The sequence below is a fragment of the Hypanus sabinus genome, chromosome 12 (assembly GCF_030144855.1).
Source record: "Hypanus sabinus isolate sHypSab1 chromosome 12, sHypSab1.hap1, whole genome shotgun sequence".
Lineage (NCBI taxonomy): Eukaryota > Metazoa > Chordata > Chondrichthyes > Myliobatiformes > Dasyatidae > Hypanus > Hypanus sabinus.
Window position 1 is genome coordinate 70,372,902 of NC_082717.1, and position 14,134 is coordinate 70,387,035.

At 35.6% G+C, this 14,134-nt stretch overlaps 1 protein-coding gene across 2 annotated transcripts in view; it reads left to right on the forward strand.

Moving 5' to 3' along the window:
• Nucleotides 1-12,923, forward strand: part of kif16ba (kinesin family member 16Ba) — a 171,928-nt gene extending 159,005 nt beyond the window's left edge. For both annotated transcript variants that reach the window (XM_059986193.1, XM_059986194.1), the window contains exons 25-26: nucleotides 3,353-3,436; nucleotides 7,925-12,923. In XM_059986193.1, coding sequence (XP_059842176.1) covers nucleotides 3,353-3,436; nucleotides 7,925-8,083 — 243 coding nt within the window. In that variant the 3' untranslated portion in view covers nucleotides 8,084-12,923. The remainder of the gene's footprint in view (nucleotides 1-3,352; nucleotides 3,437-7,924) is intronic.
• Nucleotides 12,924-14,134: the final 1,211 nt, after the last annotated feature.

Genomic DNA, 14,134 nt, shown 5'->3' on the forward strand with positions numbered 1-14,134 from the left:
TTGGAGCTGTGCTGAGCCTCAGTCATATGTATGAAGTGAGTAGAGCAGGGGACACACAACTTTTTGAGGCACTTGTGCTGACAGAGATTATGGAGGAGATGTTATTGCCAGTATGAACTGACTGGGGTCTGCAAGTGAGGAAATCATATTAAATGCTGGAGTAAGCTTGAAACTCCAAGGTAATTAAGTGTTCCTCAGTTCATGTATTCAAAATATTCAACTACTTAAGTATAATTTTAAGATAATTGCTTTAAGGAGAGAAACTTTCTTACCCTGTGATCTTGGCAGATGCCTCGTCCCTCAAAATTTATCTCCAACCAGTAAACCTGATGTTTGTAACTCAAAGCCCTGACATTTGGAGGCTGCATTTCAGAGTATCCTGTTATTTATACATGACCTAGTGAATCAAAGCTTTCAATATATGTAGAATATGACATGCCACAGTTCAAATAATATCTTTTAAAGTAGGAAAATTTCATGAGAGCCCTTGTGAGCTGTAGTCTGAAATATACCATCCACTTAGTAACTTCAAATTAATTACACTTGATAGTTTGACTATCTTAACAAGCCTCAAAAGATGAGGTGTCGAAGGTGATGTGCACAACTATTCAAAAAAATGATATCTTGTTAATATTTTATTATTTGTAACAAATTGGAAATTCAAGTCCCATGTGGCATCAGTCAAGTTAAAATATCATTTTGTGTACACTCTGACAATGAATAAATAATCTGTCAGGAAGCATTTCTCAAATTATGTTATTAGGAAAATGAGAAACTTTTAGTTTTGATGTGATATGATAATGAGCAGCTTGTTTAATTTTTTCCAAAAAAAAACTAAGGCGAGTGAAAATTAGGTGGACTCGTAGCTGTATTTGTGTGTGAGGCTGGGAAGTGACATTTAACTGTAATTGTCCAGTCATTATAGCTTCAGGGTGAGCCTTATGATGTTTTCCTACTTTGAACTGCTTGCAACATACTACTATGTCTGTTGATGTGCTGTAGCAGCCAGATTTAGTAAATATTTCTGATACTGACTGACATGAGGTACATGCCACAATCTATCACAAGAAAATTGGAGTAGGCCCACCAGGTCTCCTGATCTCTCTGAACTCCACTCATTTACATTCTCACTCCATTTAAATAACAACTACCTTGCAGTTTCTCTTACCTAGGTGCATTATTATTAACTTGCACTTCCCTGCATTAAGCTCCACTTGCCAAGTGTTTGTTACACAAAAAATTTCTTCTGAGGCTTCAGACACTGAAGGAAAACCTGACCTGACATCAAATTATGAGGGGCCAACACAGGATAGATAGTTGGTCTTTTTTCCCCAGAAGGGAGATACCAAATAAAGAGCATAGCTTTAAGATGAAGATGGAGGTGGAGTTTGAGATTTGAGACAATTATTTTTGTTTAAATACAGAATGGTAAGTACCTGGAAGATACTGCCAGAGAAGGTGGTAAGATGTAGACAGAACAGGCAAGGAATGCAGAACAGTCATGGTCAGTGCAGGTGTGATAGACTGGATGGCCTATGCTGCGATGCTGTCTATGTTCTATATCTATAGAAACCCCTACCCATTGTTTTAATACTACACATAAATTTGCTTTCAAAGTCAATTTTCTCCGTTCTTACAAGGTCTTTTTTGCTGCTGGGTCCCTACTGTTCAATTTAACATTATCCTCGACCTACTTTTTAACCCACAGGCTGTCTCTCCTCTTCTTTCTAATTAGGATAAGCTCCATCTAACTGTTTTGGATCTGCCCTTTGAATATCTATCACTGTTCATCCACTGTCCTGTCTTTTTTTGCTTATTTTTCTGGTCCAAAACTCCACCATCATACCATTATAAATGCCCTTATTTTAGTTAGGTTAACCTGTTAATTCAATGTATCAATTACCAGGAGCCAAAAGTCAAGCACTCATATTATTTTACTGCAGTGATGGATTAGTGACTAGGCTGATTACCCTCGTAGTTTTTGTAAGTCTTCAGCTATTACTGTATTACTGACATTTTTTTTTCTTACACTTTGGAAGGGTATGATGTATTAAAAAGAAATGAATTTTATCTCTCCCTTTCTAGTTAGATTTACAAATTTTCTATTGTAGTATTTCTTCACATTAGATATATGTTTTGTTCTGCACAATTCCAAATTTAGAAGAATTAACCAGATTTCTAAACTCTACACAATAAACCCCACAAGGTAACATTTATTTATTTAACGAGACAGTACAGTGTAAGTCCTTCTGAGCAACATCACACTAGCACGATTCCAATGAAGTCTAATCTAATCACAGGACAATTTACAATGACCAAGTAACCTACCCAGTATGTCTTTGTGGGAGAAAACCAGAGCACCTCGGGAAAACCTATGCATTCCACAGGGAGAATGTACAAAGATTCCTTAAAGAATGTTTCTGGAATCGAACTTGAAACACAACACCTCATGCTGTAATAGCTAATCACTACGCTGCTAGACATTTACAGCAGAAAAGATAACTACCAGGGAGGAGCAGTGTATGCAACCAAAAATCACTGAATTGCTGCTCTACTCTAATGTACATAGCTACAGACAGGAGCTGATTCAGCACCTCCTGAAATGCAGTGGGAGTTTGGCCTTACCCCTTCTGAATTTGTAAATTCTAAAGAGAGATCAGAAGTTGGTTTGAATCTCAAATGAAGGGTCTACTTACATGTTGTTTATCCTTCACAGCCAAGAGTCACCCAGATTGAGTCACAGTGAAAATTAGTTTTGCAGCTGTTTGCTGCAAATAGGAATGGGATCATTTGAATTGTAGGGCGAAATTTTAAAGTCTCGTGTAAAAACTGATAGGATTATTCATGTGGTTCTAGTTCAATGTCTTTGGATGTTTTGGGGGCTGCAAGTGCCACAGGTATTTTGCACTCATTTCTCAAATCAAGTTATTACTGTTCCACTGGTTAATTAAAACTATTTTAAAAAATTCAAAGTGAAATGCAGTGTTTTTGGTTTTTTAACCTTTTCTCCAAGGTGTATAACTAGGCCCTGCTTTAAAAAAATTAGAGTTGGAATAACAGACAATGGAATCTAATTATTTTCTTTAAGAATAGGGTTTGAATGACAATATATTTGCTTCAAAAATGCTCAGATTTCAGTATCCCTGTACTCCCACCTAATTTGGATATACACAGCACTGGGTGTTTGCCCTCCTATAGGAACAATAAAGGGAGGTGTTTTAATCCAATGCAGTTTAATAGGTCTATTTTCAAAATACTCAAACTCCTTAATAAGTTTGTCCTGTGATAATATGTATGCGCCCACCATTCTTGTAATGATAAATGAGACTAATGGTATCATTACTGTATCCAGATCGGCAGCCTACAGTTTCCACCTAAAAAGATATTTGGTAACCGGGATGAAAGAGTAATTGCTGAGAGACAATCCCATTTAGAGGTAAGTCTAATGCAAAATTTTGACTTGAAACACTACAATTCCTTTGCCTCCACTGAATCTCTCTGCTGTATATATTCAATTCCCTTATGAAAATTATTAGCAAATCTATTTACATAGCACCTTTATGAGTACATTCCAGCACCAATTCTTCAGAGAAGGGGTTCCCAACATTTTTTAATGCCATGGACCAATACCATTAAGTAAGTGGTCCGTTGAGCCCAAGTTCGGAACCCCGGCTTCAGAGGATTTTACACTAAGAAAGCACACGGTATGTGAGTTTACTCTATTCCTAAGGAGTTACTTTTTTTGTACTTTTTTTTACTTTTATTTTTTATTGAAGTTCATCAAACAAACATTTCCATAAGATGTATTTCAGATATTGTACATATATATCACAAATCTCCACATAGTATTTATCTGAGGTATACACTTATAGAAAAGAGTGGAAAGAAAAAACAAGCAAAAGGAAAGAACTATGTACAAGTAGGAAGTGATTTTTTTTTGCAACAGATTCATTGATTTGTGAGAATAAAATCAGGCCTATGAGGCATTATGCAGTTAAACCATTTTCCCAGTATGAATCAAATTGTTCCAACTTATGATTAACAGATCCTGTTATCTTCTCCATTTTGTAAATGTCCATTGTAATTTCCATCCATGTATTTAAAGTTGGGGTCTCCCACGATAGCCATTTCCTGGTAAGAGTCTTTTTACCAGCCATCAACAGTATATTCATTAAATATTTATCTCTTTTCAACCATTCTTGAGGTATATACCCAAAATATATGGTCTTACTTTCTAAGGTTATTTCACATTTAAAGATGTCTTGTAGGGCATTATATCCCACTCCAATAGTCTTTGATAATGGGGCATTCCCAGAAAATATGATAATGGTTTGCATTTTGATTTCCACAATTTCTCCAGCAAACAGGGAGGTTACTAACATAATGGGATTTTTGAGAGGGTGTAATAAAATAACTGTTCAAGTTTTTCCATCCGAACTCCCTCCATTTCTGTGAACTGGTACACTTCCATTGATACCTCCATATTATTGTCCATTCTTCCTCAGATATAATTATCCCTCCTTCCTTCTCCCATTTTGTTTTAATGTATGAAGTCGAATGTGTTTTAAGATTTGACAGACCCTTATACATGCTTGAAATGATTCCACTACCATTATCTGAATTATATGCTTTTCTACATAGCTCTATCAAACATGTTCTTGCCTTGGTTACATTTTTAACCGTCCTATTAACATATTGTCACATCTGTAAATACCGATAAAAGTCATGTTTTTCTAATAAGTGTTGCTCTTTAAGCATTTCAAAACTGAACAGTGTTCCTTCCTTCATTATATTACAAAGAACTGTTATTCCTTTAGCTGTCCAGTCCTTTAATCTAGCATCCAATTTATTTGGTGTAAAATCAGAGTCATATGCACACCATCTAAGAAATGCAATATCTCCTTCTAGGTTATATTCTTTTATAATAGCTTTCCATATTTTAGGAGTCCATTTCACCCATGGGTTATCAATAGTATTTATGTACCTTTGCAGGTTGTTATCAGCCAAAATTGCCCATATGGGGATGGGAAGTATCCCCTCCGCAATGTTTTTCCTTTGAGAGTCCTGTGATGTGTTGCACCAACATATCACAGCTCTCAAATGTGCTGCAAAATAATGATCTCTAAGAAAAGGTAGGCCCCATCCCCCCTCTTCCTTGGCTAATTCCAAAGTTTTGAGATGAACTCTAGGCCTTTTACCTTGCCAAATATATCTTGATGACATTTTGTTCCATTCATTGAATTGATTTTGATTAATCTCTATTGGTAGGGTCTGAAAGAGATAATAGTCTGGGCAGTATATTTATTTTAATAGATTCAATCCTTGAACTGAGACTAAAAAAATGAATTAGGTTCCATCGTGTTATATTTTCCTTAATTGTTTTATATATAGGCTGATAATTGCATTCTGATAATTTTGACAGATCTTTTAGCATAATGATGCCCAAATATTTGAAATATCTGTTCGCCATGCCCAGGGATATCTACTTTCAATTTCTCTTGGTGGGCTATAGTTATATGAAAATAATTGGGTTTTACCTATGTTGATTTTGTGTCCTGATAATTGACCATATTGTTCAAAGGATTGCATCAGAGTATGTTGGTTGCCCCAGGTAGATGAGAATGTCATCTGTGTAACAGGCCAATTTATGCTCTGTCCCTTTAACAGTAATTCCCCTGATATCTTCAGTTTGTCTGATTTATTGAGCTAATGGTTCCAGATATAATGCGAAGAATTGCGGTGACCATGCACAACCCTGTCTCGTGCCTCTTTCTAGGATAAAACTATTTGATAAATATCCATTGATTTTAATCCTAGCAGTACGGTTGTCATATAGTGCCTGGATAGTTTTAATAATTGTCATGGAAACCAAATCTATGTAAATCTCTATAAAGAAAATTCCAATTAACCGAATCGAATGCTTTTTCAGCATCCATGCTCATCACTATTGCTTTGATTTATTTTCTTTTGTATATGATCCATAATGTGAAGTGTCCTTCGTATAGTATCATATAAAACCTGTCTGATCATTACGTATCAGTATGGGTAGAAACTCTTCTAATTGGCCATGATGGAGCTAAATAATCTATAGTGTACGTTAAGAATGGATATTGGTCTAAATGATCCACATTCCATTTTATCCTTGCCTTCTTTCAGCATAGCTGAGATTATCACTTACTCCCAGCTGGGTAGCATTTGTGCCTTTTTTTAAGAGCCCAGTTCAGTGTGGGGAGTAGGACAGGTATTAACTCATTTTTAAATTCTTTGTACCACTCTGCCATATATTCACCTGATCCTGATGACTTGCTTAATTTAAGCCTACTGAATGCAGTTTTTAGTTCAACTTCAGTTATGTCAGCAGTCATCGTTCTATTTTGTTCTTCACTTAAAGTGGATAACTGTAGAGAATTCAGGAAGGTGTCAGTTTGGGTTATGCTTCCCTCTGGAACTTTGGAAAATAGAGTTTTGTAAAACACTTCAAAAGCTTCTTGAATTTCACTTAGCTTATTTTTTTCTTGGATCCCTAATTCTGTGAATTGTATTTTCTGCTATTTTTGTTTTCAGTTTCCATGCCAGTAATTACATTGACTTAATCCACTTTCATAGTGTCTGTTTCAGAAACATTAAATTTTTCCTGATTTCTTGTGTAGCCAAACTATTAATTTCATTCCTAATTTTTAAAATTCCCTCTAATGTATCCTGTGCCAAATTCAATTTGTTTTATTTTCTAGTTCCTTCAGCTTATTTTGTAATTCTCTAATGTTTTATTCCTTATTTTTTATGAAGATATCACTATAATTTTCCCTCTTAAAACAGCCTTCAGAGTATCCCATAGAATGGGAGGTAAACCTCTCCATTATTGAATTCTAAGTAAAGACCAATTTCTTTTTAATTTGTTCCTTAAAGTACGGATCATTGAGTAGACTTGAATTTAGTTTCCAAGTAGTATTCTTTGGTTGTAGGTCCCAATTGTCCCAATTCCACAGGTATTTATTTTGTCTTTATCTTTTCCAAATGTTATGAAATAGTCTATTCTTGTATAAACAGAATGGGGAGCAGAATAATGAGTGTAATCCCTTGACGGGGAAAAGGTCTCTCCATATATTAATTAGACCAACATCCTCAAAGTGTGTTAACTTTCTTATGTAAGGATTTTGTTTCATAGGTTTTTCTATTGGAAGAGTCTAACTTTGGTTGTAATTTGTAAAATTAAGTCTCCCCCTCATATCAGGAGAACTTCTGTTTCCGTTACCATAGTATTAGTAATTTTGTGAAAGAAACTAATATCACTTCCTGGGGGTGCGTATATTTTCAATAGCGTAACTGAATTTTCATCTATGTTCCCCCTTACCAGAATATATCTGCCCGCCTTATCTCCCATTTCGAAAGCTTTTTCAAAATTTAGCTTGCTTGAGAACAGAATAGCAACTCCTCTTCTATGTCCTGGTTTATGAGGAGAAAGACAAATTAGTGAAGCCCATTCTGTTTATTTTTCCATGCTCATTATCGCTTGAGCAAGTTTTCTGTAAATATACTACATGGGCTTATTTTTTCATTTTGGATAGAATTCTACTACATTTGATTGGATTTAACAGCCCATTGATATCAACTTGATATTATTTAGTTGCTGTTTTATATCTTTTAGGAATCCCCATATCTCTTCCAGAATTTTTATCATATGTGCTATTCCACCTGAAGGCAGCCCATTGTCAGCCTCACTACCACACGTTCTGGTAGGAGAGCTGCTCACTGTACCCCTCTCGACCGCAGGCTCCTAAGGAGTTTTTCATTGCACAAAAAAAGTTGTTAACATTTTTCTGTTGATTATTTAGCTGATACCCAAGTTGTTACTGATTCTTTGCCAATTCAAAATTTGATTTTTACAGATGAAATGATTAACATGCTTCCTCTATTTTTCTTGCAGAAATACCTCAGGAACTTTCTCACATTGATTTTGAAGTCTCCAACTTCACCTTTGAACCTATACAAGGAGGATTTTACACTATCCAAGCACACCCTATGTGAGTTTACACCGTTCTTCAAGAAAGGAGTTTTTGACTTCAGTAGTCATGGGACTGGATAAATAAATAAGACAATGTGCAAATCTTAAAGTACTAGGACCAAAAGCAGTGCCTTTTCTATATCCAACTAATTCATCTAAATATGCAGAAATATTATTTTATGAAGAGCATGTCTGGTTTCCTTTTTATTTAATATTGGAAAGTACCATTATATAGTTAAAAATAATGTGCATGTACAGTTAATAAACTCCTTTTCACTATATTCCTGCATAGTCCTCTGAGAAACTCTCCAGCAACTAAATGCAGAGGCTTACATTGTAAATATTTGCACTAAACCTGTTAAAAATGATTGTGCCTCAGTTCTACTGTTTACCTAGATTACACTTAAAGAACACCGAGATTCTTTCATTATAATTATTACTAAATAATAGATTCTAACCTCACCAACATTTAGAGTTCAACTTCAAGATAATTTTTGTTCAGAAATGACATTACATGTTCATTAGTTTTGTAGTGACATTTCTATACAAAATAAAAGATTGATTTTGTGTCCATTGGATTAAAAATAAAAACAACTGTTCTAAGCATGTGCAACTGTGGGTGTTAACAGCGGTGTTATATAATACATGTTTTCCTTCCACTTCTGGTGCTTTCTATTTGATCCTCCCAAAAAAGTGGTAATGTTGAAGTAAGTAGAGAGCTCACCTTGACATGAATCCATCGTCTTTGCAACTATAGTAATGAAGCAATCTCTTGATTCAGCAACCAGTGTCCTAAATTGTCCACCTGTAGCCAAGCATTTGTTACACTGAGTTTGCATTACATTTCAAAAAACATGCATGTTAAAACAGATTTTCCAGTACTTAAACTTCATCACAAAATAAGTATAGTTGTAAGTGTAAATTTTTACACTCATTTAGCACTATGTATAATTGCTTCATTTAAAATTACTGCAGATGCAGATAAGTTTCAGCAGTTTTTATATATTTCGAATTATCAGGTCTGGTAGTTGTAGTGGTATGAGTACTGCAAATGTTGTTACTTTGTTATTTTTCCTCCTGTTAAAAATCCAGCACGATTTTTAATAGTTACAGATTATGCAGAAATTAACAATCATACCTGCACAGTCAGCATAATTTAAAAACCAATCTGATCCTTTGGACGTATAATATTACTTCAATTTAAAACTTGATTATAGTTAAACTTCCGTTCAATAATATCTAACATGAGAGATTTATATGACTGGGACAGTATTACTTGACAAATATAAGCACAATATAATACATTTTTTAAATCACGTTTGAACTCATTAAGCAAAGCTACAGAATACACATTTCTAAGATCAGACAGCAAAATTGATTTGAGGGTTCAGGTTGAATAGCCTTGCAGTAGAGCTAAAAAATTGAACCATGTCAGCAGTAAGTTAAGCCTTTGATTCTGTACTTCCTAACTTGTTCTCCAGCTACAATACAATGCCAAACCATTTCTCTCTTTTAGTTAAATGTAAATTTGACAGTGTGATAGCTGCTGACATTCCCCACAGCTTTAATCAACGACACACATTTATTTGTATTATACCTTTTAAAGTGGGAAAATGGCTCAAGGCACTGAACCTGAAGACACTTGCCAAGATATTTCCTTCAGTGAGTTTGCAGCAATCCATTCTACGGCATTGCTATGATGCCCTGTAGGCCAGGATAAGTCACAGCGAAACTGAAGCTCAAGCAAAACAAGTTTGAATGGAAGGGAATAGATACAAACTAACAAAAATGGAAAAAGGGAGCTCATACAGTAGATTTGCTAGCCATCTTCCCTCCACTGGTAATTTTCTGCACCGCACCACATTATAGAATCTAGTTGTCTGCCCTCACAACTAACTGGACCTGGGGCAATGCACTGAGGTAGGTCCACCCACAGGATACCCATATTAACCTTGGAGAAAAGCTGAAACTTCTTTTCCGAAAATATTTGAATACTATTAAAAATGAAGAAAGTAATTTTTAGTAAGCAACCTGCATTTCTGCCCTGTCCTCCACATTGAAATTACAGGCCAGGTTCAGGCATAAGATCAGGTGTTGTTTCCCCATTACAATACTAACAATAATAGCCAGAACAATTCAATGGAATGTGTTGACATAATTAAACTGGTGTTCTTGTCCTGTATATTACTCCGTTCAGAAAGGTTCATACTCCAGCATCTTAGTGTCTTTGAATCCTTAATCATGTAACATTTTCACACTTATTTGAAACACTAATTAATCTGGTTATTCTTAGATATTATTCTTCACGATTTTTTTAGTTCTCCTGTTGCCTAGTTAGTTGCTGGGGATATTTACTTAGTGGATCTGAGGCCACAATCTATGCATTTTTATTAGAGGCAACATGCCAAAGTCTGAAATAATTTGACTAAAATTATTATTTGCAAAGAATGTCATTTCCCTCACCACTTGGTCCAAAAATAGGCACAAATATACAGTGGCATGCAAAAGTTTGGGCACCCTTCATGGTCAGTACTTAATAACACTCCCCTTGGCAAGCATCACAGCTTGTAAATGCTTTCTGTAGCCAGATAAGAGTCTTTCAATTCTTGTTTGGGAGATTTTTGTCCATTCTTCCTTGCAAAAGGCTTCTAGTTCTGAGAGATTCTTGGGCCATCTTGCATGCACTTCTCTTTTGAGGTCTATCCACAGATTTTCGATGATGGTTGGGTCGGGCGACTGTGAGGGCCGTGGCAAAACCTTCAGCTTGCACCTCTTGAGATAGTTCATTGTGGATTTTGAGGTGTGCTTAGGATCATTATCCTGTTGCAGAAGCCATCCTCTTCTTATCTTCAACTTTTTTTTTACAAACGGTGTGATGTTTGCTTCCAGAATTTGGTGATATTTAGTTGAATTCATTCTTCCCTCTACCAGTGAAATGTTCTCCATGCCACTGGCTGCAACACAAGCCCAAAGCATGATCGATCCATCCCTGTGCTTAACAGTTGGAGAGGTGTCCTTTTCATGAAATTCTGCACCTTTTTTTCTCCAAACATACCTTTGTCATTGCAGTCAAACTACTTTAACTTCATCAGTCCACAGGACTTGTTTCCAAAATGCATCAGGCTTATTTAGATGTTCCTTTGCAAACATGTGACACTGAATTTTGTGGTGAGGACGCAAGGTTTTCTTCTGATGACTCTTCCATGAAGGTCATATTTGTGCAGGTGTTGCTGCACAGTAGAACAGTGCACCACCATTCCAGAGTCTTCTAAATCTTCCTGAAGGTCTTTTGCAGTCAAACGGGGTTTTGATTTGCCTTTCTAGCAATCCTGCGAGCAGTTCTCTCAGAAAGTTTTTTTGGTCTTCCAGACCTCAACTTGACCTCCACCATTCCTGTTAACTGCCTTTTCTTAATTACATTGCGAACTGAGGAAATGGCTACCTGAAAACACTTTGCTATCTTCTTATAACCTTCTCCTGCTTTGTGGGCATCATTTATTTTAATTTTCAGAGTGCAAGGCAGCTGCTTAGAGGAACCCATGGTTGCTGATTGTTGGGACAAGGTCTGAGGAATCAGGGTATTTATAAAGATTTGAAATTTGCATCACCTGGCCTTTCCTAACAATGATTGTGAAAGCCACAGCCCTAACAAGCTAATTAAGGTCTGAGGTCTTGGTAAAAGTTACCTGAGAGCTCAAATCTCTTGGGGTGTCCAAACATTTGCATGGTGCTCCTTTTTTTCACTCAAATTGTACAAAACAAAAAAATACACTAATCTTGCTTAAAATGTTGAAAATGTTGAAAATGTTTTAATTTTATGACTTCTGGAGATCAGCTTATCTTCTACTCACTTAACTATTCACAGTAACAGAAATTTTGACCAGGGGTACCCAAATTTTTGCATGCCATTGTATATTCAGGCAATGGTTGCTTCCTTGACACATCATATGCTTTGCAATAATTCAGGTACTTAGATAGTTTGTATCAAAACAAAATCTTCCTGTTGTGCATGTTGCAGAAAGAATTTATCCTGGTATGGAATAATATTCATGCTTGTTTAAACCACCACAAAATCCAGGTCTAGGTGCCCATTTGAAAATTATTGCTGTAAATAAGAAAGGAGCAATTCATTCTATAACAACTTGCATCTGTAAAGTACTTTTAACATGGTAAAGTGCTCCAGGTATTCTATAGAAGCATTTTTTTAATGTTGAATGTTTGAAAGCACAATTTAACTTTTGTCCAAGTAGAATTTGTACTGGAATCTGAATCCAAAGGAAATAATATTCACATAAGGAAAATTCTGCCCCAGGGAAGTCTGTTAAATACAAGTTATTTCCCAATTTTTCTAATGTCCTGATTGTAAAGAGGATGGTGGAAACAAGCCAAAGGTGTTTTTGAACTGATTTCTTTTCCACTATGTTGCATACAACAAATGAATAGTGTGATTCTGGTTTTGACATGCTTTATGCAACCAGATTAGTGAATAACTATTGCTACTTAGAGGTTTTATTTGAACAGAACTACACAGAACTGCTGCTTCACAGTACATGTAGGTGGGGACAATCATGATTTTTAATAAACCAGTTATACTGGTTTTAATATTTCTACTTGGTTACGGGGTAAACTTAAAAGTCTAGGAAACACTATTTGTATTTCCAAGTACAATATGTACAGTTTTGTAAGTTTTTTTTGTAGTAACTGGGAACGCAATGCTACCATGATATTCAATGATGTAATTTGTACACATTGTAAATAAGCATAAATAATGCAAATTTCAGCCTGATTCTGCACCTAATTGTGTAATCATTTATAATTTATAACTGCATTGGAAGCACTTTGTGTATGTTTTATAGTGTTTTAAAATTGCTATTTGTAAAGTAAACTCACTGACCTCAAATAAAATGTTAAGGTGAACAGCTGTGCTGCATTTTATTTCTTATGTGCATCGAGCTAAAAGCTTCATTTATGAAGAAATGTCATTTTAGATGTTTGGAAACAGGATTCATTTTTCTCATGGGACAAATAGAACATTGATGCATAGATTTTCCGTGTCAGTACCATATGTATCAAATGATTACATACCCAGGGCACAAAGGTTCAGTTATTGTCGTTATCTTCTGAGAAATAGGAATAAATATTATTCCTTAAGTTGCTGTATTATCAATCACCCTCACTATGGTGTTTCCCAAGCTGGTAATCAGTGGTATTAGTAACCTTGCCATCTTAACTGGGAGGGTTATAATTAATTTATTAAATCATGATGAAGGTGGCAGAGTATGCCAACAAAATGTCGGTTAAAACCTGTACCTAGCTGGAAGCTTGAAGAGTTTATTCATCATATGCATTAGGCAAACACTAGATCCTTTTCGATTAATTATTTAAAATATTTCCTGCATTTCATAAATCTACTACATAAACTATTGATCATCCCAATGTTTCATGGAAAGAAGGTAGTGATTTAGAACTTGATACTTACTGTAGGTTGTTGGAATTATAAAAGTTGAACTGACATACTGGAGAACCAAATGTCACTTAGTTGGAACCCACCTAGTGACTAGCAATTTGTTGTTTCCATATATATATATATATGTAATATAGTTACAGTAATACACTGCAAGAAGCTACAAAGACATCTTCAGCAAGATAGGATAGAGGTAGACACAGGAAATCACCACCATATTCCCTTTCAAATTCCATGCTTTTCTGATCAGAATAATAATGTCTCTCCTCAGTCAGTGGATCAAATGTAGCTTGAAAGCATCCAAGACAAAGCACCCTAGTAGATTGACACCATCCTGATCATTCACTCCTTCAGAAAAGAGCAAATCATCTGTTATCACTGATAAAGACTGCACTGCAACATCACCTCGAGCCTGTAATCTCCTTCAGTGAGCAGGGCTAGAAGTGCACTTCCAAATCACACACTTCTTTTACCCTCATCGTCATGGAGTCCAAATTGCAGAACTTTTTACCGGCAACTACAGTGGTTCACAGTAAAAATTTGCCAACATTTTCTCAAGGGCTCTTAAAAGATAGTCACCAAATTCTGGTCTTGTTTGTGATGCTTGTATATTGTAAATGAAAGCAAAAGGATGGCCAAGTGCTAGCCCATGTATAACTCCTACATCC